The sequence below is a fragment of the Phascolarctos cinereus genome, unplaced genomic scaffold (assembly GCF_003287225.1).
Source record: "Phascolarctos cinereus isolate Bilbo 61053 unplaced genomic scaffold, phaCin_HiC Scaffold_726;HRSCAF=1367, whole genome shotgun sequence".
NCBI lineage: Eukaryota > Metazoa > Chordata > Mammalia > Diprotodontia > Phascolarctidae > Phascolarctos > Phascolarctos cinereus.
In genome coordinates this window covers 299,170,183-299,194,164 of record NW_027556098.1, presented here as the reverse complement: position 1 = coordinate 299,194,164, position 23,982 = coordinate 299,170,183, and the positions used below count along the sequence as shown (strand labels likewise).

The following is a 23,982-nucleotide window of genomic DNA, read 5'->3' as shown; positions in this document are numbered from 1 at the left end:
CAGGTAGTTCAGTAATTCTTAAATTATCTCTCTTCAATCTGTTTTCCAGATCAGTTGTTTTTCTGGTGAGACATTCCATATTTTCTTCTTTTTTAAAAATTCTTTTGATTTTGTTGTTTCTTGATGTTTCATGGAGTCATTAGCTTCTACTTGTCCAGTTCTAATTTTTAAGAAATTATTTTCTCCAATTAGCTTTTGACCTCTTTTTCCATTTGTACAGTTCTGTTTTTTTTTTTCTTAAGGCAGTTGGGGGAAAGTGACCTCCCCAGGATCACACAGCTAGTAAGTGCCAAGTGTTTGGTCTGAGGCCGGGTTTGAACTCAGGTCTTTCTGACTTCAGGGCTAGTGCTTTATCTACTGCGCCACCTAGGTACCCCTGATGATTCTGTTTTTTAAGAAGTTCTTTCCGCCAGTGAAGTTCTGTACTTTTTTTTTTTTTGCCATTTGGCTAGTTCTCTTTTTTAAGGTGTTATTTTCTTCAGTATTTTTTTTTTTGTGCGTGCCTCTTTTGCCAAGCTCTTACTTCTCTTTTCATAATTTTCTTTCATTGCTCTCATTTCTTTTCCCAATTTTCTCCTTACCACTCTAATTTGATTTTAAAAATAAATTTTTTAGGGGCAGCTAGGAGGCGCAGTGGATAGAGCATTGGCCCTGGATTCAGGAGAACCTGAGTTCAAATGTGACCTGAAACACATAACACTTACTAGCTGTGTGACCCTGGACAAGTTACTTAACCCCATTGCCTAGCCCCCCCAAAATAATAATAATTTTTTTTAGCTCTTCCAGGAAATCTTGTTAGGTTTGTGTCCAGTTATCATATCTCCCTCCCTCCCCTACACTTGGAATGTAGCTGTTTTGATATCTTTGTCGTCTTCTGAGTTTGTGTCCTGACCTTCCCTGTCACCATAGTAGATTTTTTGTGGTTAAGTTTTTGCTGCTGTTGTTTGCTCGTTTTTTCCAGCCAATTTCTTGACTTTTAACTTTATGTTAAAATTGGGCTCTGCTTACCAGGGCGGAATGGGGACAGAATGCTTGTCCCAAGCCTCAGACTTTTTTGGTGCTACTGTTTTCACAGCTAGTTCTGGGGGTTTGGAAAGTTTTTGGTGCCTCCAAAGTGAAGTAGTCTGGGGAGAGGTGTGGTTATTGCTTTCCAGATTTGTACCAGGAAAGGCTCCTGATTCTTTGTAGCAGAAAGTGCTATTGCTCCTCAGAACCCCTCCTCCTTTTAGGCTGCATGCACATGCACTCCTCTCTGCCCTGGAGCTGTGACTCAGAAGTGGGTACGGACAATGGAATTGCCAAATAGTAACTTGTCCTGTGCTGATTGGTAGCATATAGTGGTCCACTATAATCTCTTTCTGACTAGCTGTCCAATCTCCTTACCATCTATCTCTGGGATGAAAGCTCAAAATTTTCTTATATAGTTGCCTGTATGCTTCGGGGAAAAAAGAGATAGTATTAATATGCAATACATAATTGAATTTAATTTCCTTCCCTTGGTATCTAAAAATGTTATGTTAATTTTATTTAGTGGTATTCCATCTATTAGAATACATATTCTCTCTTTTAAGAAATGTTGATTTGCCTTTTTGAAATTCTTTGTACCAGTCAGATTAATAGGGTTGCATACTTAAGTAGGTGGATGGCAAAGATTCAATATTAAAAATATGCCAATGAGGCCTTCCTTTGAGGTGTTGTCTCTCCCAATATCTAACAAACTTTCTAACATATGGTAAGCTCTTTCCAGATACACAATAATCAAATTTCTTATAGACTTCTTAGGAGGAGTCTAATTTCATCTGTTTGGTAGGGATGACACTCTTCTAGTAATGTATTGACTAGAGATAACACTTATTTTTTGCTAATTGTGCATTCAGGTTGAAATTGCTAGTTGGCTCTGGGTACCTGTATTCGACAGTTAATAAGGGGTTCTGAAGTAGCCTCTTCCCAAACTTTAGGATTAGGTGAAAATCCTGAAATATTCCCCAGCCAATGAAGATTGTGCATGTACAAAGCCATAAAGAATTCTGGGAGTTTCTTTTGATTTGATTTTATAATGGGAGAATTGGCTTCCAGCCTTATGGTTTGTATCTGAGCTCCTTAAGGCTATAGAAGCAGAAGGACAAAAGAAAGTAAAAATAATCTTTTTTCTCTAGAATTCTGTTTCTGCTTTCTTTAGAATCCTATATTTGGTCCTTCTTGGGAAAACCTTTCTGGTATGCTTAAACTTTCTACCTTTCACTATTTGAAACATTACTTTCCAAGAATTTGAAGAATATATAAAATTTGAACCTGTTTCCTTCCCTTCCTCTTAGAGAATGACTTTAATTTTTTTTAGCGAAGCATGAGTGGAGGTGCTGAGCCTGTGGGGGTTAGAGTGGGGAGGTGGGAAGAGAGAAGAGAAGAGAGTGTTTGAAACATTCGTTGTGGTGAGTAAAATAACCAATTTTTTTAAGAAGGAAGAGAAGGATTCCCTTGTTAGGACTCAGTTTTGACATAACATAAATTTGTAGTGGATTCAGTAGGCACAGTTTAGTTATTTCCTTCATATAATTAGTATGTATTACCTGTAACATACAATACAAATGGATAAAAAAATGAGTACAGAATTAAACTGGAAGGGGAGAGCAGGCTGAATTGTATTTGAGAAATTGCTGAGCTCCTGTGGTGAGCCCAAACTCCTCCTAGAAGAAAAAGGCCCATCTTTTTAATACTAATAGCCTGTTAAAGTTACATGGCAGTAATACATGGAACACAACAGTCTCCAAACAATTGAAAATAAATACCACACAGAAGACATAAAGAGGTGCACAATATGTGTGAGCAGGCTGTTATGAGGAACTTTGAAGAATAAGAGTCATTTGGGAAGTGTATGACAGAAAAAGATTTGTTGCTTATGTGTCATAAGCGTGAGGATTAGCAGATAGATAGCCTGAATGATCCACTGGTATTTTTGCGATGTCAGGAGAAAGCAAGACCAACAAAGTACTCACAGTATGGATGTGACCTGCATCACTGGAAGAAACATCTGAAGTGATGATAATAGATCCACTGGAGAATTTGCAAAATTTACCAGCTTCTCTTCTTTTTTTTTTGAGGTAGTAAAGATGCTGTCATTAAAAAGCATTTTTTTTGGTACCTATTTGGAGTGACACTGTATGGAGCTGGTCAGATTTCTCCCATCTTATTTATACCCTCTTTTGCCCAAGTGCCAGTTACATTTGAACAAATAGATTCCTGATAGTTTGTTGTCTGCTTGATGGTAGGTGGAATGGGAGCTTTGTACTGAAGTATGATTTCTTTGTCAGAACTGTATTAAGAAAGAAGCTGTAATTTGGTTATTTTGTAAGATTGCATCAAAATTATAGGTTTTACCTCTTTTTTACTCTTTCAGCAACTATTTTTTTACATGCATTTTGTTTAGAAAATGTACTCTTCTGCTGTGGTGTCTCCACTTAATCATGAGGTGACTCCACACTCTGATTTTATAATTTATACTAAAATATACACATACAAGTATTTCATTGTGCATTTTGTCACTTTTAGAGTTCTGAAGATGAATGGGTTGAAGCAGTTCCGTTGCAGCCGACTACCACAGAAAAAGCCTGGAAAGTCAAGAAGGAAGAGTCAGATAAAACAGAAGATTCCCATATTGTTCAGGTGAGTGGCCTGACTTTTAGTAAAGCATGTGTGTTCTTATGATAAAAAAAACTTTTTAATGTAAAATATGATTTAATTTCTTAAGATAAAGATTAACTTTGGAACCTCTGGATCACAATTAAGAATATGTGGTATTTTTGATATTTACTTCTACTGAAAGTTTTTTTTGTGGGGGGGTGAGGAGAGTGCAGCTGCTCTCAAATACTTTATTTCTGTCCTTACTTTTCAGACATCTTATTTGGGGTATTCTTTAGTTAGGTAATTGGGAGCTGAAAATTAAGCTCTAGTATTGAGTGTAGCAACTCTTTACTAGCTAAACTTGACTGATCCATTCTTTTAAAATTCATTCTTTTGATATTTTTGCATGCATAGGAAATAAAGAAGAATATTTTATACATAAAGATTAACAAAACAGCAAATAAAAAGTCAGTTAATAGAAATTTAGTTCTAAGCACTTAAATTGAAATGGCTTGCTTTCTTCGTAGAGAGATGAATGGATGACTTTTGATTTTATGTCTATTAAAACTGTATCATCATCATCATCACTCAAAGCTGAAAAAGAGACTGCAAAGAAAACAGAGCAAGAGAAAGCCCAAGCAGTTGAGCAGGTAATGGGACATTGGAATTACTGTTTAATTTTTTTTCCCCTTTAAAAAATAACTTTCTTATTGTGAACTTAGCAAGCATAAATAACATGAAACTTCAATATACAAAGAATGGAAAAGAGGATTTCATATGAAATTATGAGCTCTTCAGATTTTTTAAAGTATATGATAGTGATGAAACTGTGCTGGTTGTATCTGTCTCCTTCTAAACTTACTTCTGTTCCATTCTCTGTATTTTTAATGTTTCAACATTGTTCTTTTCTTCTCTTTTTGCATCACTATCTACCAAGTCTATTCCTTTCCCCTCCAGTTCCTACTCCCAAAGCCCTCTTTTGTAGCTAATAAATATTATGAAAAAACCAAATCAGTACGTTGGCTAAATTTGAAAGTGTGTATGTTTCATTCTCAATCCCTAGTACAACACCATTCTGCCAGTAGATAAGTCTACGTTTAGATTTGCAGTTGTAGATAGAAATATTTCTAAAAAAGTTGGACTGTTTTTTTTGATATTCCTTAGTTCTAAAAAACTGTTGTGCTCAAATCTAAAACACAAATTTAATTTAAAAAAATTTCATTTTTCATTGATAATTAGAGTCCATTATTTTTACTCAAATAAAACTTAAGGAAGTTAGCTTTCTTAGATAAGTACATGGTATTTCATTTCCTGAATACTTACGAGGTTAAAAAAGATTATTGTGTTAAGAATGTATTTTTATTGCATCATGCAGTTATTTTCTAGAGCAAGAGTTCTATAGATTTCAGGTTGCCTGTTGAACTTAGATGGGATAAAATTAGATCTTTATTTCAATATGGTTTCCTTTGCAACCCTGTGTATTTTATGTATTTAAAAACATTATTCTTAGATGGGGTACATAGACTTCACCAACAGTCAAAGGGTTCCATAACACACACAAAAAGTTAATACACACCCCCGACCCCTTTCTGGAGTAATCTTTAACTGAAAATAAATATAAAAAGTATTTCAACTTATAGAAAAATGGCTAAGCTAAACACAGGTCAGATGAATTGAAGGTAATACAAGATTTTGTTATACCTATTGTGTTGAATAGCAAAAAAAGGGGAATTAGGGAGTAAAATATTTTTACATACTAATTCTTCAGTATTTTACAGTTCATTTACATTCGACAAACATTTTATTAAGCCCTTTTATGTGCAAAGCACGATAGGCACAATAAGAACAAAGACAAAAAACAATTCTTGCCCTTAAGGAGCTCACATTCTCTTTGAGTATATATAATGTTTATAGACAAGTAGATAACCACATAGTTTAAAGAGGGAAAGGGCATAAATAAGTAGGGGTTTGTAAGGGAATGAAGGAAGATTTTCTGTAAGGGAGTGAAGGAAGACTTTCTAATTCAGTTCAGGTATCTACTACTTTGTGATACCTTTTATTTCCTCTATCACCCTAAGCTGTTAATAGTTTCTCCTTCCTCAGATTACCTTTTTTCTGATTTAATTACCCTCCCTCACAGCCAGTCTTTACAACCAGGCACTATCTCCTTCCTTTGAATCTTTTCTCCCCTTGTTATTTCATTATTCCTAAGCTGCAAATTGTCATCCATGTAGTCTCTTACCATCCTTTATATTTCATCCATGTTCTCATCCTTCTCTGTAGTCTGGTAGGATGTAATAGATCTTTTTCCTTGTCAAGACTTCTCCACTTCTATCTTTGATTCTGTTCCCATTTATCTCTTCTAGGACCTTGTTTTAGCAGAATTTTTGTCACTCTTGCTCATCTTCAGTTTCTCATTCTGTCTTTCATCTTTGTCTGTAGGCATGCTCAAGCCTTCCCTTGCTTGGAAAGTACATTGGTTTTGTCGTCATAGTTCTGGGTTTGAGTGCAGGCATTGCTACTTACTAAATGTGTCAACGTGGGCAAATCACTTAGCATCTCTGGGCCTAGTTTCTTCATCTTTGAAATGAGAAAAATAGATTAGATAAATTATGAGGTCCGTTGTAGTTTTATATCTATGATCCCATGACCTCAGTCTGTTGTTTTGTATCTTTTCTTTAAAGCTAAGCAATAATGTTTGACATTCATGAGGATCCAGTTTATAGAAGAAGCACTAAGCTTAGCCCACTTTCTTCCTTTAATTCTGGGCCTGATTCAGTGCCTGTTTATACTCTCTGTCCCAGATATACATACTGATTGATAATCTCTATAGTCTTTCCATACATGTCATAATATAGGCAATAGATATTCTTAGTCCATTTGTGCTTTCCTGTGTGGGTGGTCAAGCCAAACATTTGGGGGCATTATAGATCTCTACTAGGAGGTTTTGAAATATTCCAGTGATTGATGTGATCAACATGACATCATGTAAGTCGTTAGCAACCATTTATTAAGCATTCTGACTAAGTCAGGCACTATACTAAGTGCTAGGAATACAAAGAATGGCAAAATCAGTCTCTGCTTTCAAGGAATTCATATTCTAAAGAAGGAGAGATCTTGTAAATAACTAATACAAATAAAATCCATACAGGATAAATTGGAGATACTTTTAGAGGGAAGTAAGGAGTACCAGGAAAGTCTTGTTGCAGAAGGTGGAATTTTAGCTAATACTTGAAGGAAGACAGAGAAGCCAGGAGGCAGAGTTGAGGGGGGAGAGAATTTCTGGCTTAGGGTTTAGCTAGTGAAAAAATAAGGAGTTAGAAGATAGAATGCAATGTGCCAGAAACAGCAGTGAAGCTAGTGTCATTGGATTGTAGAGCACATGGAAAGGAGTGAAGTGTAAGGAAACTGGAAAGGTAAGGGGCCAAGGTTATAAAGGGCTTTAAAATCTGAACAGAGGATTTCACTCACAAGCAAGAGCATCTGGCAAACCACAGAGAAACTTTTTTTAACTTGAATTCTGGCCTGGACCTAATACCTTTGTCAAGCATACCTTTCTCTGTTTTGTGCCTCATTTGATGTTTATAATTAGAGAGTCATTGAACAGGGTATTTCTATTGTGTATTTCAACAAGTCTTGAATATTTTCAGTGTGTGGAAGGGAGATTGCTGGAAAAGAGCTTTTAAAATGGCATTTTGTTCTATCAGATGAAATGATTTCTTATGATAAACAATAAGCATTATGGGATCTTAATATTCCTCTGTATCTTTCAGTTAACTTTGAAATGGTGAAGATATGATCCATTGTAGAATATCACATTTGAAAGCCTATTTTTTCTCTAATATCATCTTTAAGTGCATCTTTGACTTACTTAAAGACATAAAAATTTTCAGTAGGCATGTAGACTAGTAGATGTTGATATTTTCTCAGTAACTTTTTTCTTAGAATTAATCCCATTCAGATTTTTTTCCCCTTGCTTTTGGTGTCTTGAACTCTTGCATTTGAGTATATAGCACAGGTTTCTTGCATGTACAGTTAGTACAATCTATTTCTCTTATCTTTGTTGTCTATATAGTGCCATTTTTAACTCCCTTTAACAACTAAGACTGTGATGGATAGATCCAAAGATGTTTCCTCTGTTCTTGTTGGTGAAAATAGTTTATTTTAGTAAACTTTATAGATGTTTTCTTTTTTTCCCTTTTTGTTGTCCTTCTTTCCTTTTTGTCCTTATATACCCTTAGGATGAATTTGCTTATTTGGATTTCTTGCTAGGCTTATTTTAAACCAATTTACCTACATTGCTTTTCTCTGTTTTATGAGATCTTATGGCCTATACTTGTCTGTCAACTTTCTTTCAAAGATTTTACAAATGAATTTATAATCTATGCCAGTCTTGTCTTTGGCTGCTTGTCAGGTAAATATAATTTTTACTGACTAAGGCACTTGCCGGGTTCTTTTGGTTTTCTAATGGCAATAGATTTGTAGCTGTTAAATTTTCTAATAAAATTAGTATCTATATCCTTTTGAATTGCCGTTTCCAATTTCTCATTTTTGGCATACATATTTTTATGTAACTGGCATAATATTCTTTTTCTGTTCTTAAAGTTACTCCTCAGAACTGAATAAACAAGTGCTGTTCAAGTGTCCTGTTTTGAAATTTCCTCTCCTTAAAGATCACAAGAGCTTAGGTAGATAAGTGTTGAAAGTTTGACATAAGTCTTGATAGTTGGATAATTGTCCTTTGTCTTTTACCCACTAGGTTTAAAATAGCGATCATGAGGGGCAGCAGTGAATAGAGCACCGGCCCTGAGTTCAAATGCGGCCTCAGTGGTAGCAGGCCTCTCTTTCTATCTTCCTAAGATTCCTGGCCTGGAAAAATGACTCCATGTGACTTTCTGTTGGCCTTCTCACTCAGAATTCTATTCAGTGTTTTCAGTGGCCATTTTGTAAGAGAGGTTTGGCAGTTGTGACCTTTCACTCCATCATTTTGACTCTGCTCCCACCTATATATTAACATTACCAAATTTCAAGTACTCCTTCTGAACTTAGGCACAGACTGGCAAGAATCTTAGTCAGGTCACATATTCTTCACCCTTCTGGAAAAATCCCAACTTAACTATTCTACCTGAAAATCAATAATATTTACTTTAAATAGAGAAAGAAATCAAATAACCTTAATTTAGTAACTCATTCCAAAACCCAGTAAATCCCATGATGGCTATTTTTTGTTTTTGTTTTTTTTGGCTAGGCAATGATTCTTTAATGCTCACTTAAAATGTATTAGGGTTTCTTTTCGTATAAAATATAAATATAAAAGTCATTCTGCCAAACCAAAAATATCAAAAAATAAGAAACATTTAGCATTTTGCTATGTAGAAAACAATAAAATTATTATAATACATTATCAATCTTTAATGTATATTTGCTAAAAAAAAATAGAATTGTAAAGCTAAAAGAAACCTATAAGATTTTCTAATCTGATTTAGTTAATAAGGCACACAGAAGTTAAGGGGCAGCTAGGTGGTTCAGTAGATAGAGCACACTGGTCCTGGAGTCAGGAAGACTCAAGTTTAAATCTGGCCTCAAACATTTACTAGCTGTGTGACCCTGGACAAGTCACTTAACCCTGTTATCTCAGTTTGCTCATCTATAAAATGAGCTGGAGAAGGAAATAGCCAACTACTTTTGTACCTTTGCCAAGAAAACCCCAAAAATGGGGTCATGAAGAATCTGACACAACTAAAATAACTGAACAACAACAGAAGTTAAATGATTTTCCCAAGCTCCTTAGTTTTGTAGTGAATAGAACTCAAATTAAATGACTTTGTAATTGATCTCTATAAAGGTAATTTTGTATGAATGGCAGACTTTTGTAGAATGAGAATTTATGCCAACTGCATAATATCTTTTAAAATTGTTAGCATTTTGAAAGTTTTCCTTATTTAAATGTAACTTTCTGGAAGGAAAAAAAATCTCCATAAACCCCAAGATAACAATTTGTATCATAATTAGCATATCATAATGGATCAAGTTATTAATAACACACAAAAGAATTCTGTATGCTTTTTGAATTCTAACTCCTGAAAATGTTGTTTGTTGTAGTCTAGATTTTCTGAAAGAGAGCTGAACCCCTACTGGAAAGATGGTGGAACAGGCCTACCACCAGAAGATGCTAATCCAGCATCAGTTGCTAAAGGTAAAAAAGTGAATTTCTTTTAGTTTTTTTTATTTCTCTCGGAATAACCAGAGTTTGTTTTTTAAAACAGTAGGTATGTTATGCAGTCTAGACAGAATAGGAGCCCCAACTTAAGGTTTGGGAAATGTTAATTTCAAGTTTCTCCATTGACTGTAAATATTAATATTATAACCTGTGTCACTTCCAAATTTGTGTCACTTATTTCTTCATTTTCTTTTTTTTCCTGTTAATTGCATTAATTTTTGCTTTTCTGTCTTTTAAAATTTTTAAGTATTTTTTAACTCCAGTCTCCCTACCCCCATTAAATAAAAGAAAAAAGAAAAACCTTACACATAGTCAAGCAAAACTAATTCCCTTATTTATTGTCTATATCCAAAAGCTTGTACCACATTCTGCATATAATTCCACCAACTCTTTGTCATGAGGTGAGCAGTATTTTTCATCATTAATTTTCTGGAATTATGTTTGATTATTGTGTTGGTCTTTCAGAATTGTCCATTTTTGTGTTATTGATGCTATAGGATAAAATCTTCATCTGATGCTTGTTGATGTTATAATATAAAGTCTTTTATCTGGTTCTGTGCACTTTACTCCACATACATACATCCAGGTTTCTCTGAAACTGTCTCTTTCTTCACTTATTAAAGCATACGGTTACATTCATATACCATGATTTGTGCTTCTATTCCTCTTATGATAGGATCCCCCAGGGTCTTCTATTTCTTCATTTTCAAATCAATTCAGCAAACATTTATTAAGTGATTGTTCTCAGAGTACTAAACTAATGCTCTAGGACTTACAAAATTTAGATAAGATAGGGCCCCTAATCTTATGGAGCTTATGATTTGGTTGGGATTTAATTATTCCACTATGGGTTTAATTATCATATGTGCCAGTTATATACAGTGTCAGAATTTGGAAAAATTGAGCCAGCATGTCAGATTAATTCCTTCTCCCCCTTCCCCCCAAACCCAACAACAACAACAAAATACCAAAACCCCACCTTTACTAACTACAGAAGCACAGCATTGATAGGTATAGCTTTCTAGGTCCCTGTATGCAAGGTCATACTGAAGTCAGAGACAACAATAGTCCCCATGAGAATAAAAGACTACTTCAGGTTCAAATATTTATACTGTTTTGTATCCTGGTTTATGTAGGATTTACCAAGTAATTTGTCCATAGTGCTTTTAGCCTATCCATAGTCTAGATGATTATGGTTATATGGCACAGTAGTCCCTCAGGACCTCAAGTGTTGACATAATGAATGAGTAATAGGTCTACATCGATCATCCCCCAATCTCCCCTTCCCAGAATTGTTTCACTCTTGAGCATCATTTCCACATTACCAAATGCCAGTTGGATTTTTCTGCTGGAAGTCTCATAGACATATCAGACTAGACATGTTTAAAACAGAATTGATTATCTTTTCATCCAAACCTTCCTGTCTTCCAAATTTCCCTTATTTTTCTTGAGGACATCTTTCTGGTCATTTATATTCATAAACTTGGCATTATACTCTGCTGTTTACCCCACATATCTAATCAGTTGCCAAAATTACTGTTATTACCTGCACAATATCTCTTGTATCTATCCCATTCTAACTATTCACGTTGCTGCCACTACAATATTGCAGTGACCTCAGTCCTAGTGTTGTCTCTTCCGATTCTAATCCTCTACACATTTGGCCAAGTGATTTTACTAAGTCCAGGTCTGACCATATCCCTGTATTTCTCAGTAAACTCCATGAATCCCTGTTGCCTCTAGGATAAAATATAAACTCTGTTTGACTTTAGAGCCATTTATAATCTGGCTTCAATTTAGCTTTCCAGCATCATTATGAAGTACTAACCCTTCTGGCGCTTTATAGTCTAGCCACGTGGGCCTTATTGATATTTCTCATATGCAGCACCCACTCTCCTGACTTTGTGCCTTTGTGCCTTTGCGCTGACTGTCCCCCACTTTCCTAACCGTTTAAGGCTCTACTCAGACATTCCTTTTACATGAAGCTGGGCCTGCTACTCAGTTGCTAGTGTTCTCTTTCCCTAAACTACCTTGTTTATTCTGTATATATTTATATATTATGTTCATGTCTTTCCTGACATGTGAACTTCTTGAGAACAAGGACTGTTTCATTTTTGTCTTTTTATCCCTGTCATATAGCACAGTTCTGGGCATATAGTAACATAAAGAAAGCTTGTTGCTTGATTGATGTTGGAGAATACATATACTTATGTAGCCTTCATACACAATAATACATGAAAAATACATAAGTTGAAGAATAGTGAGAGGGACCGTAGATCTGGGGGTGGAAGAGAGGCAGTCAGGGAAGCCTTTAAGTGGAAGGTGAAAGTTAATTTGGGTTTCAAAGGATAAAATCAGTGATGCATAAAGAAAATTATTCTGATATCAGAAAGAACAATTGGTTGGAGAAGGAAGGGTGGAGGCAGGAAGACTTATTAGGAAATATTGCTGTAGTCCAGAGAGGTAATAATATTGACTTTCATATAAGTGTGATGGCAATAGGAATAGAAAAGAGAGAGTGGCTCTAGAAGATTGAGTAAATTTGTTAATTATCTACCTTATCTGCAATTTGTATGCATTTGTATTTGAACCATATGTGAATTAGTAGTAGTAGCACCTTGTGTTTACATTTATGATAAATAACAAAAACATTGCTGAATTATTTTTGTTTCTTTTGGAGTGTTATATAAACTAATACTGAGAGTGAATTGTTTTTAAACAGTATTTATTAGCATTTTAATTAAATGCTTACTTTTATGCATTTAAATATTTACAGATTTATCATTTATCAAGGTTACTAGTATCTTACCAACCCCACCCTACCTTTATCTTGTGTCTTTTTATGTATTTTTTTATATATTTATATATGTACATATTGTTTTCTCTGTCAGAATGTAAGTTCTTTGAGAGCAGGGACTGTATCACTGTTGTCTTTTATAGCCTCAACACCAATTGCAGTGCCCAAAAGAGCTTAATAAATACTTGCTGGTTGATTTTGTATTTTGAATCACTCAAAAGAGAAGTTGCCCATAAATACACTGCCTTTTTGAATACTTCAGTTTAATAACAAAAATTAGTTTCAAAGTATCTGGAGAAGTTTATGAAATATATTAAAATAAAGATTAGGTATTTGGTATTGGAAGAATATCCCTTCTATAGCTTTTTAAAAATACATGCCAACCTTATGGTGATCCTGTTATTTTCCAGCAGATGGATACAAAGCATTTAAACAATTTTACATATGTAACCTTTCTATCCTGGTGATAATTTCTCTTTTGAAAAATGACTTTTTAGGGCAGCTAGGTGGTGCAGTGGATGTAGCACCAACCCTGGAGTCAGGAGGACCTGAGTTCAAATCCGGCCTCAGGACACATAACACTCACTAGCTGTGTGACCCTGGGCAAGTCACTTAACCCCAATTGCCTCATCAACCAAAAAAAAAAAAAGAAAGAAAAATGACTTTTTGTGTAACAATGTGGTTCTGTTTGACCAAGGAAATCAAGTTTTCTGTTTTGACAGTGCTGTGTATAGTTCATGTGAACAGGGAGAATCTAAACAGTATTTTTCCATTACTTCTTCATCTCTTTAAGACTTGTGGACATTATTAGCTTTTTGAGTGCACTGTCTGCCCCCAAAAAATTTGTTAAGTTTTCTGTTTATTTGCCTTCTTTTATTTTTACTTTAGCAATTTATTAGAGAATTTGAAGTTTAGTATACATTGTGCCTACACATTTCGTAGCTATCTCTCACTATTATAAATTGGAACTTTTCAGTTAGTATAACAATAACAACAACAATGTTAACTTAAATTTCTAGATTTTCCCCATTTTTCTGTTGCCTTGCATCATATTAAGAGATCCATGGTAAATTAGAAGTTGGTGTTTGTAATCATGACATGATATGCATGTACAACGGCAGTGAGAGAAATACTCTTTTTTTGGGGGGTTTCTGAATAAAATACTATTTCTTTAAAAAGTACTAGGTTAAAGTCAAAGTGAGTGACACTAAAGCCTCACTACCTTTGTCATTCAGAGGGTTCTAAGTAGCAAATTTGGGCAGCTAGGTGGTACAGTGGATAGAGTACCTGGATCTGGAGTCAGGAAGATTTGTCTTTCTGAGTTCAGATCTGGCCTCAGACACTTATTAGCTGAGTGACCCTGGACAAGTCACTTAACCTTGTTTGCCTCAGTTTTCTCATCTGTAAAATGAGCTAGAGAAGGAAATGGCAAGCCATTCTAGTATCTTTGCCAAGAAAACTCCCAAATGGGGTCACAAAGAGTTGGACATGACTGAAAACGATTGAACTACAGATTAGCAGATTGCATTAACTCCTTTTGCCAGCCCTTTTACTCTCAAATAAATTATCATCAAGGAATGTGAAAATGACATAACTACTTCTGGAATTTGAAGTTAGCTGGTCATTGGTTTTGGTGAGGATCAGAGCTTATATTTCTTTTTTAGCCTCTTTTTAGTCTGCTTCATCATGGAGTACTTTTTACCTATGTGAGACACGGAGTGAACTAAGGACAAGAGGCCTCTGCAGGGGCAGGTAGGTGGTGCAATGGATAGAACATTGAGCCTGGAATCAGGAAGACCTGAGTTCAGTTATGGACTCAGGTATTTAGTAAATGTGTGACCGAGCAAGTCACTTAATCTCTATTTGCCCCAGTTTCCCCAACTGTAAAATGAGAATAATAATAGCACCTATCTTTCAGGTTTTGAGGATCAGATGAGATAATACGAGTTTAGCACAGTCCCTGACATGCTTTATTATTGTTCAGTCATTTTAGTTGTGTCCAACTTTTTGTGACCCCTTTTGGTGTTTTCTTGGCAGAAATACTGGAGTGGTTTGCTGTTTCCTTCTTCAGCTACTTTTACAGATGAGGAACTAAGGCAAACAGAGTTAAGTGACTTGCCACAGGGTCATGCAGCTAGAAATTTCTGAGGTCAGATTTGAACTCAGATCTTCCTGAATCCAGTCCTGGATGCTCTATCCACTGAGTCACCTACCTGCCCCACTTAGTATGTAAATGCATTATATACATGCTAGCCATTATCAATGCTGGTCATCATTGTCATCATCATTGTCAGTCATCATTATCTCCACAAGAGCCTAGAGTGGAAAGCTTTACTCCTTGAATTGAAAACTATTATTATTTGATTTATCTAATCAGTCTAAATCAGAAGTTTTTCTGTTGCTAACTCAGGTATTGTCTGATCTAAGGGTTAGTAGTCTGTGGTAAGGGCATTCTTATATTCCTCAGCATATTCATGTGTTTATCTTCTCCCTTCTTTAATTTTTTTCCTTCTCTCCCCATCCCTCTTTTTTCTTTATCTTGTATACTTTAAGTCTCAGAATGGCACCAGTTACCTTGCTTAGCTCTTAATGTTTCTCAGGGATAAAGTGGTTGTTTGCTCATCTCATCAAATTCTTCCATCTGCCCCAAGTTTGTTAAAAGTATGTATTAAAATCTTTAATATTTGAGAAGTCATTAATTTGAACCACTGGTGGTTTTAGACCTCAGCATTCACTGCCAACTGAATTACACTTATTGTTAAGACAGTTGTTTTTGTATTAGAAAATGCCTTTTCCCACTTTTGTAAATAAAGGATCAAATTGAAATTTTTTACTGAATGTCACTCTAGAATAAATAACTGCAAGAGTGTTTTTATTTATAAATTTTGACCTTTTAAGTAAGTATTAAGCCTCTGGATCTTTTTCCCCCTAGAAATTCTTTTCATTTTGTACCTTTCTTGGTAAGCCATGATTAGTCATCAATGTCATATGTTTATACAGTGTCATTTTTCACCTAGCTAGAAGTTTGAAGTAAACAGTTAATTCCTTCAGTGCTTTGCACTTAAATCTTGTTTTATGTCTCTATCTATTCTTTGATGATGCAGTAGAACACCTAGCATGTATAAAAGAACCAGACTAATAGGGAACTAAAGATTAAATTTGTCAGTTGTCAGCCCTTTATGATATTGTACTTGTAACAGATATAGGAAAATAAACTTCTACCAAATTAAAAAAAACACACACAAAAAAACTTAATTTTCCTCATCTTGTGTGTTTTCTAGATTATTGTAGAGAGGATGTGCAAACTAGGGAAAAAATACTTCCTTTTATGCTACTATCTTTTTTTAAACTTAGGCAATCAGGGTTAAGTGACTTGCCCAGGGTCACACAGCTAGTAAGTGTCTGAGACCAGATTTGAACTCAGGTTCTCTTGACTCCAAGGCTGGAGCTGTATCCACTGTGCCACCTAGCTGCCCACTGATGTTACCATCTTGATCTGGACCTATATATACCACAGTTTTCTCACTGTGTTTGAAGTCAAATAGTATATTGAGTAGTCACACTGTATTGATGTGTTCTGTCCTGTGGTTCTTTGATTTTGTTGGTTTGGGTATTATTTACACTGATGTAGATCAGTGCAAACTTAGTTTGATGGTCTTGTTGTGGCTAAACTTTTATTAAATTGTAGGCAGTATTTTAATGGGACTTTTGGATCTCAAACCACAGCTAGAAATTCACGCAGTATATACACATTTTTTGCGCTTTGGTAGAGGCTTGTTTTCTGCTGGATGGTCTTCAGTTCAGGGATAACCTTTGTGCCATCATGAGTCAGTGGAGTAAAACTTTGGTAGGGAGAAGTGTCAAATGATGGTCAAGAGGCCAGAGTGTAATAAGCATTTGGTGAAAGAATGCAGGGTTCTTGCTTCTTATTAGCTGTGTGGCTCAGGGCAACTCACTTAACACCAACTCAGTTTTCTGAGTTGTAGAATGGGGATTATAATTTACTTATTCTACTTATTTCAAAGAGTGTTTGTTGGTCACAAATATAGTAATTTATGTTAAAGTTACATGAAAAATAGATATAGCTTTATTACAGGTAAAATATTGATTTTAGTGTTCTGTCAGACTAAGCACATAATAGGAACAAGCAAGGGCTGGAAATATAAATATATTATAGTACTAATTATCGTAGCAGTAGGTCAGACTTTATTTCTGCCTTTTTAAAATGACTTTTCCCAGCCTTGGGCAGGTAGCATCAGAGATGCTAGGCTGTGAGCGCAGGAATGGGGCAGCAAAGCCTTGGCGTCCAACAAGGATCATCTACCTGCTAGTGGCAACAGCCTCCCTTCTCTATGATGTGTGTGGGAACAAAAGGGGTTCCACCACCTGGACGCAGGAGAAGAACCAACATCAGGCAGCTACTTTGAATACAACTGATATCCAGAAAATTGCAGAAGGCACAAATATTTCTGAAATGTGGCAGAATGACTTAAAACCACTACTTATAGAGAGATATCCAGGATCACCAGGAAGTTATGCTGCTCGTCGGCACATCATGCAGAGAATTCATAGACTCCAAGCCAACTGGAACTTAGAAGTGGATACATTCCTGAGTTACACACCCTATGGATACCGGACCTTTTCAGATATCATCAGCACCCTTGACCCTAATGCCAAACGCCACTTGGTACTTGCTTGCCACTGTGACTCTAAGTATTTTCCACAGTGAGACAGCAGAATATTTGTGGGAGCCACTGATTCAGCAGTACCCTGTGCAATGTTGCTGGAGCTAGCCTGGGCCTTGGACAATCACCTCCTTTCTCTGAAGAACTCTTCAGCCTCCAGGCCAGATCTTTCTCTTCAGCTTATTTTCTTTGGTGGTGAAGAGGCTTTTCTTCACTGGTCTCCTCAGGATTCCCTCTATGGCTCTCGGCATTTAGCGGCGAAAATGGAATTAACTCCACATCCTCCTGGAGCAACAGATACCAACCAACTGCATGGCATTGATTTGCTTGTATTACTGGATTTAATAGGTGCTCCAAACCCGAACTTTCCTAGTTATCTTCAAAATTCTCTTCGATGGTATAGAAGACTTCAGGCAATTGAAAAAAAGCTACATGAATTGGGTTTCCTTCAGGATCATTATTTGGAGACACAGTATTTCCAGGGTCATATGTACCGAGAACAAATCCAGGACGACCATATTCCATTTTTAAGAAGAGGTGTTCCAATTCTACATCTGATACCCTTTCCTTTCCCTGATGTCTGGCATACAGTGGATGACAATGAAGAAAATCTGGATAAGCCAAATATCAACAATCTCAACAAAATCCTACAAGTCTTCGTGTCTGAATATCTTCATTTGTAACATGCACGTTATGGGGAAGGGGGATTAATTACTTGGAACATGGTGTCAGACATTTGCGTCTGGTTTTAAATTCTTACCCTAAGAAAGTTCTGTGTGGGCAATTCCTATAGAAACTTATTCTAAAGATGGTCTTGAATGTGTAGTCCTTAAAATCTACATTCTTTCTGGGTCCTAAAAGAGCCTCATTCTTTCATTTCCTCCTAGAGGCAAAAGCATAAAACATTCAAAGGAATAACCTTAAACCTCCCCACATACCCAGCAACTGGAACAAATTAGGTGCACATATTCAGTTCCAAAGTCTTCAAAAACAATACTCAATGATGATATTATGTGCAATTTGTAGAGTTAGTTTTGTGATTTTTCACACATTGAAATTCATTTCATATAAGACAAAGTACAGATATAGTTAAAGGAACTCAAATTCTCTTTGAGAAATCATTGTGGGGTTTTGTTTTTAGGGGTATGTATGTTGTGTGTGTGTGAAAATTAAAATCAGAATTAAATTCCAAAAAAAAAAAGACTTAAAATTTTCAAAAAATTTTTACTTTTTAAATTTTTTAAAAATTCAGGATATGTGTGCCTATTTAGGTCCATTAAACTCAACTTAACACTTGCTAATTATGATAATTTTAGCATTTATATAATGATTTAAAGTTTGCAAAAGCTTTACATAGGCTGTTTTATTTGATTCTCTCAATAGCCGTCTGAAGAAGGTGCTGTCATTATCCTCATTTTATAGTTGAGGAAACTGAGGATAAGAGAAGTTAAATGACTTGCTTAGGGTCATGTAGCTTATAAGTGTATGAGACAAGATTTGAACTCAGGTCTTCTTGACTCCCAAGTCCAATGCTATATCCACCATGCCACCTAGTTGTCTCCATGACAATGCCTGTCACATGCAAGGCATTGTACTAGATTCTGTAGATACCAAGTCAAAAATGAAATAGTGTTTGCTTTCATTCTAGTAGAGAGAATATAATATATCCACAAGTAAGTGCAAAGTATACAAAATAATTTCAAGAGTTCTCAAAACTGAGGTGAGTAAGAAAGGAGGCCACATCTGAATTGTGTTTTCAAGGAAGTTTGGCATGCTATGAAGTGGAAGTGAGGAAGAACTTCATTCCAGTGTTGGGGAACAGTCTGTGGAAAAATATGGAGTCAGGAGATGGAATGACGTGTATGTTGAAAGGATAATAGGCCTGTTTGACTAGATTGTAGAGTGTGTGAAGGAGAAGAGTAGGAATAGGACAGGAAACATGTATGGAAGCTCTATTGTAGAGGGTTCCAAGTGATAGGTGAGGATTTTGTGTGTTATCCTACAGCCAATGGAATATAATTAAATATTTTTGAGTAGGGGAGGTGATAGGTATGTTTTAGGACTGTCACTTTGGCAGCTATATACAGTATGGCTAAAGGAAGGAAGAGACTGGAGGTATGGAGAGTGATTAGGAAGCATTGCAGTAGTCTGGGCAGAAGGTGATAAAAATGTTCAATTATGTCATGCAAGAGATGTAAAGATAGAATTGTTAAAACTTGGTGATTGATTAGATGTGTTGATTAGGGAATAGGAAGAGTCAATCATGTCACCAGTGTTTTTGAACCTGCAGAACTGGAAGGATAATGATGTCACCAATAAAAATGTTATAGTTTAGAAATGGGATTTTTTTTTTTGGCAGAGTGGTGGTAGTGTGAGTTATTTTTTTGGATATGCTGAGTTTAAAATGCCTATAGGGCATTCATATAGACATGGATGAGTGTGGGACCACTGCAAGTTTCTCATATAAAATGGAAGCTATACTCCCAAAAATTTAGTTAGGGGCTTTAGTATCAGTAGGGGCTAAGTTTCGTTTTCTCGTAAATCATGTAATTGGGTCATACACCTGTTGCACACCCCCTCCCTTGTTTTGTAACCATCACCCCAGCCTTATCTTTACCAAATAAGGCAATCTTCTAGTTCTGAAGCTTGTTTTGGGTAAAAAGTATCTGTTAGTTTCTAAATGTAGTGTAAGGTCTCACCTCAACCAATGAGGCTGAAGAGATTGAGGTAAACAAGGGGGGGTTTCTTAGAGTTGTTTGTCTAAGGGTATATAACTGCTTACTTGCTGCTTGTATCCTGCCTCCCTACTTCAGTCTGCTCTGGGTAGGTGATGCCCAATTCTCGTGCGAGACTTGCTGGAATAAAACTTCTTTTTCTACTGAGAGAAACCTCTGAATTTTTATTTGGGTAGGTGGTCTCAATCCCACTCAGACGGGAGACAGTTGGTAATATGGGACTGGAGTTAGGAAGAGGGCGATTAGGGCTAGAGTTATAATTCGATGTCATTCATAGAGATAATAAATTTGATCTTTAGTTTTTGAGAGATAATTAAATGTATGTGTAAACAATTATTTGGAAGGGTTTAGGAAATTAATCATTACCTACACAGCATAATTTATTGTACTGCATATGGAATTAATTTTTTGCATCACAGTTTAGTAATTCTTTGAAATCCTAATAAAAAATGACAGCTAATTTTCTTCCATTTCCTTAGTAGAAATCTTGATTACATTGTAGTTAGTGGAGAATATTGTTGACAAACCATCTTGACTCATTAATATTTCCTGTGCTTTTTTTTGTGGTGTGTTTTTTCCCCTCTATTACTGAATAGTTTTTAGTATACTCAGAATAATTGCTAAGAATCACTTGTTTTTTCCCCGCTCTCGTTAACTTTCTTCTGATATGAAAGAATTAGAAATAAATTTTGATAATCTCACTAACAGACATTTAATTACTATTATTTCTAATTATGGGATTAACACACTCTTGAGAATAGGGTAGGTGATCACTAAATTATCTAACACTAATATCTAAGAAATAGTATTATTTATATGGTGATGCAATTGATTTGAAAATGTTTATTACTAATGGAGTTGCATGACTATTAGTAAAAATAGCTAGTATTTATGTAGTACTGAATTTAAGGTTTGCAGTGCCCTTTACATATTAAATCATTTGATATTTGATTAATTTCCCTACTGCGAAGCATTCAAACTCTACTTCAGAGAGTGCAACTCCAATGGGCTGGCCACATTGTTCAAATGCAAAATGTATGCTTGCCAAAAAGCCAGTTTTGTGGAGAACTCACACAGGGCAAGCATTCACATTATAGTCAGAAGAAGTGATACAAGGGCACTCTCAAAATCTCTCTTTAAGAACTTTAGAATTGATTGTGTGACACGAGAGACAGTGGCACAGGACCAGTCAGCATGGTGTGCCTGCATCAGAGAAGGCATTGTGCTCTATGAGCAAAGCAGAATTGAAGTAGCGCCAAAGAAATTCGAGATATGCAAACTTAGAGAATCCACCCCAAATGTTTGCATGGACTATTTGTGCCCGACCTGTGGTAGAATATTCCGAGCTCGTATTTGTCTGATCAGCCACAGTCAGACACTATGTAACTTGACTATAACACAGTGATGTCATTTTGGTCATTATTTTCCTTTTTACCAATGTGGTAAAAAGGGGCAGAAGAAGAGGTGCCCCTTCTTGAGAAGGCAAACACCTCTATATGCCCCATTCTATCCCATCTTCTCTGGCAGATTATTCTCTTTGTTATTCCTACTCTGTGTCACTTATCTTCCATCTTTCCATATCTGTTTATGCTTCCCTGATGTCTGTAAACCTGCTTGTGTCTCCACCATCCTCAAAGTACCTCTCTTGATCCATCCATCTTCGCTACTTTTTTTATATCATTCCCTGTTATGGCTAAACTTCTTGAGAGGTCTGTCTACAGTAGTCACCTCTACTTCTTTTCCTCCCTCTCTCTCTCTCTCTTTTCTTAACTCTCTACAGTCTGGTATTTGATGTCATCATTCAACTGAAACTGCTCTCATTTATCAGTGGTCTCTCAGTTGCCAAATTTAATGGCCTTTTCTTAATCCTAATCTTTCTTGACCTGTCTGCAGCCTTTGGCACTATTGATCACCCTCTTCTCTTTGATACTTTCTTCTTTCTTGGGTTCTGGGATATTGCTCTGCTGCTTTTTTTTTTTAAACCATTCTGACCACTCCATCTTAGTTTTCTTAGCTGGATCTTTGTCCAGGTCCTTCCCACTAATTGTGGTAGTCCCACACGGCTCCATCCTGGGTCCTATTCTCTTCCATCATTTCACTGATCAACTCCCATAGTTTCAGCTATCATCTCTTTGCTGAGCTTCCCAGATCTGTGTGTCTAGCCCCAGCCTATTCTTTATAAGATCAAATACAAACTCCTCTGGTTGGTATTTAAAACTTTTCACAACGTGGTTCCAGCTTAGCTTTTCAGGCTATTACATAGCAATCTTTGGTCCAACCAAACTATTCTTTTAAAAAATAATATTTTATTTTTTCCCCATTTATATGTTAAAACTTTTTTTACATAAAAGTTTTGAGTTCCAAATTCTATGCCTCCCTCCCACCTTTCCTTCTTTTTAAATTTTATATAATCAAAATTATCTGTTTTACATTAATGTTCTTTATATCTTGTTTGGTCCTAAATTCTTCCATCATCCATAGAGCTGACAGGTAAATTTTCCATGCTCTCCTAATTTGCTTATGGTATCACCCTTTATGTGTAAATCATGTACCCATTTTGACTTTGTCTTGGTACGAACTGTCTTTCTTGTTGCTTATTTGACCTATCACCCAGCTCTCTGCCTTTGCATAATGTGTTCCCCAAGCCTGAAAAATACTGCCTCCTTACTTTTGCCCCTCAGAATCCCTAGTTTCCTTTGAGCTTTAGTTTAAATTCTTTCTTAATTCTCTCAGGTGCTAGTACTAATGGTCCTGTATTCCTCTCCCCTTCCTATTATCTCGATCCTTTTTAGATATTAAAAAAAAATTATCTGTATAATGTTGACTTCTTCTATAGAAGCTCTTTAAAGGCAGAAATTGTTTTTTGTTTGTTTTTTTGGTCCTTTGTATTCCTAAAGCCTAGCACAGTGCTTGGCAGATAGTATATGTTTAATAAATGCTTATTGATTACTTGATGTGTTACTATTGAAATTCAACCCATCTTTCAAGACCCAACTGAAATATGATTTCTTCCATGAATCTTTTATTCATTTTCTCACTGAATATTTCTCTTATTTGAACTCCTATAGCATTTTCTTTTCTGCTGTTTTATCCCACAGATGCCTTTTTTCTCTGTCTTATATCTGCTGCTATATTGTAAACATCTTGAAGCTGGGGCCTGGATGTTATGTATACTCACATTTCTTAAAATTTAGCGTCCTGTGTTACAGTTATTAAACTCTTAATTTGTTGAATTGGATTGAACTCTAAAAACAACTGACATGAATATAGTGCTTTAAGGTTTTCAATGTACTTTACCTACATTATCTCATTTTTTCCTCACAAATGGTGAGTTGGTAGGTACTGTGGATAATATTATGTTAAAATACTCTAATGTTCCAATAGTTTTGTGATCTAATCAGTGAAGTTAATTCTCTCCAGCTATGCAGATTGGAACTCATTCTGTTATCCATGCCTTCCCTAAAGTTCACCATAAGAAGTTCAAATAGTGAACTGAGATATGGAAGCTTTTCTTACATTCTTTTGACATTTCAAATATTACCGTATGTATATTTAAAAATCTAATTGCCTAGTTATTCTCAGTTAATTATCTTTTTGGAAATACAGATTATAGAAGTAATAATTTAAACCACATTAAAATACAATTCCAAATTGTTTGCCCTCTAGTTTCAATGGTAGAAGATGGTGGATTAAGTTGGCTTCAAAAGTCCTACCAAAGAATGAAAGAACAAGCTGAGAAACAAAATCGAAATTTTGAGGATGTTGTAGCAGAGAGATATGGGGTAAGTGTCTCTTTTTTGAGGAATTTTTTTAATTGAAGGAAATTAACTAAAACCCTTTTACCTTTGTCACTGTTGTCTTCCATGAAGGCTTTTAATTGAAACTTTATTTTAAATCTGGTATTCACTTGCTAGTGAAGACATTTAT

At 35.6% G+C, this 23,982-nt stretch overlaps 1 protein-coding gene and 1 pseudogene across 1 annotated transcript in view; both read left to right on the top strand.

Moving 5' to 3' along the window:
* The window catches only part of CWF19L2 (CWF19 like cell cycle control factor 2), a 119,792-nt gene that overhangs the window by 18,831 nt on the left and 76,979 nt on the right, over positions 1–23,982 (top strand). The window contains exons 4-7 of the mRNA XM_020996131.2: positions 3,547–3,660; positions 4,146–4,268; positions 9,721–9,814; positions 23,722–23,837. Of these exons, the coding sequence (XP_020851790.1) occupies positions 3,547–3,660; positions 4,146–4,268; positions 9,721–9,814; positions 23,722–23,837 (447 nt within the window). The remainder of the gene's footprint in view (positions 1–3,546; positions 3,661–4,145; positions 4,269–9,720; positions 9,815–23,721; positions 23,838–23,982) is intronic.
* On the top strand, positions 16,856–18,074 carry LOC110214967 (glutaminyl-peptide cyclotransferase pseudogene; annotated as a pseudogene).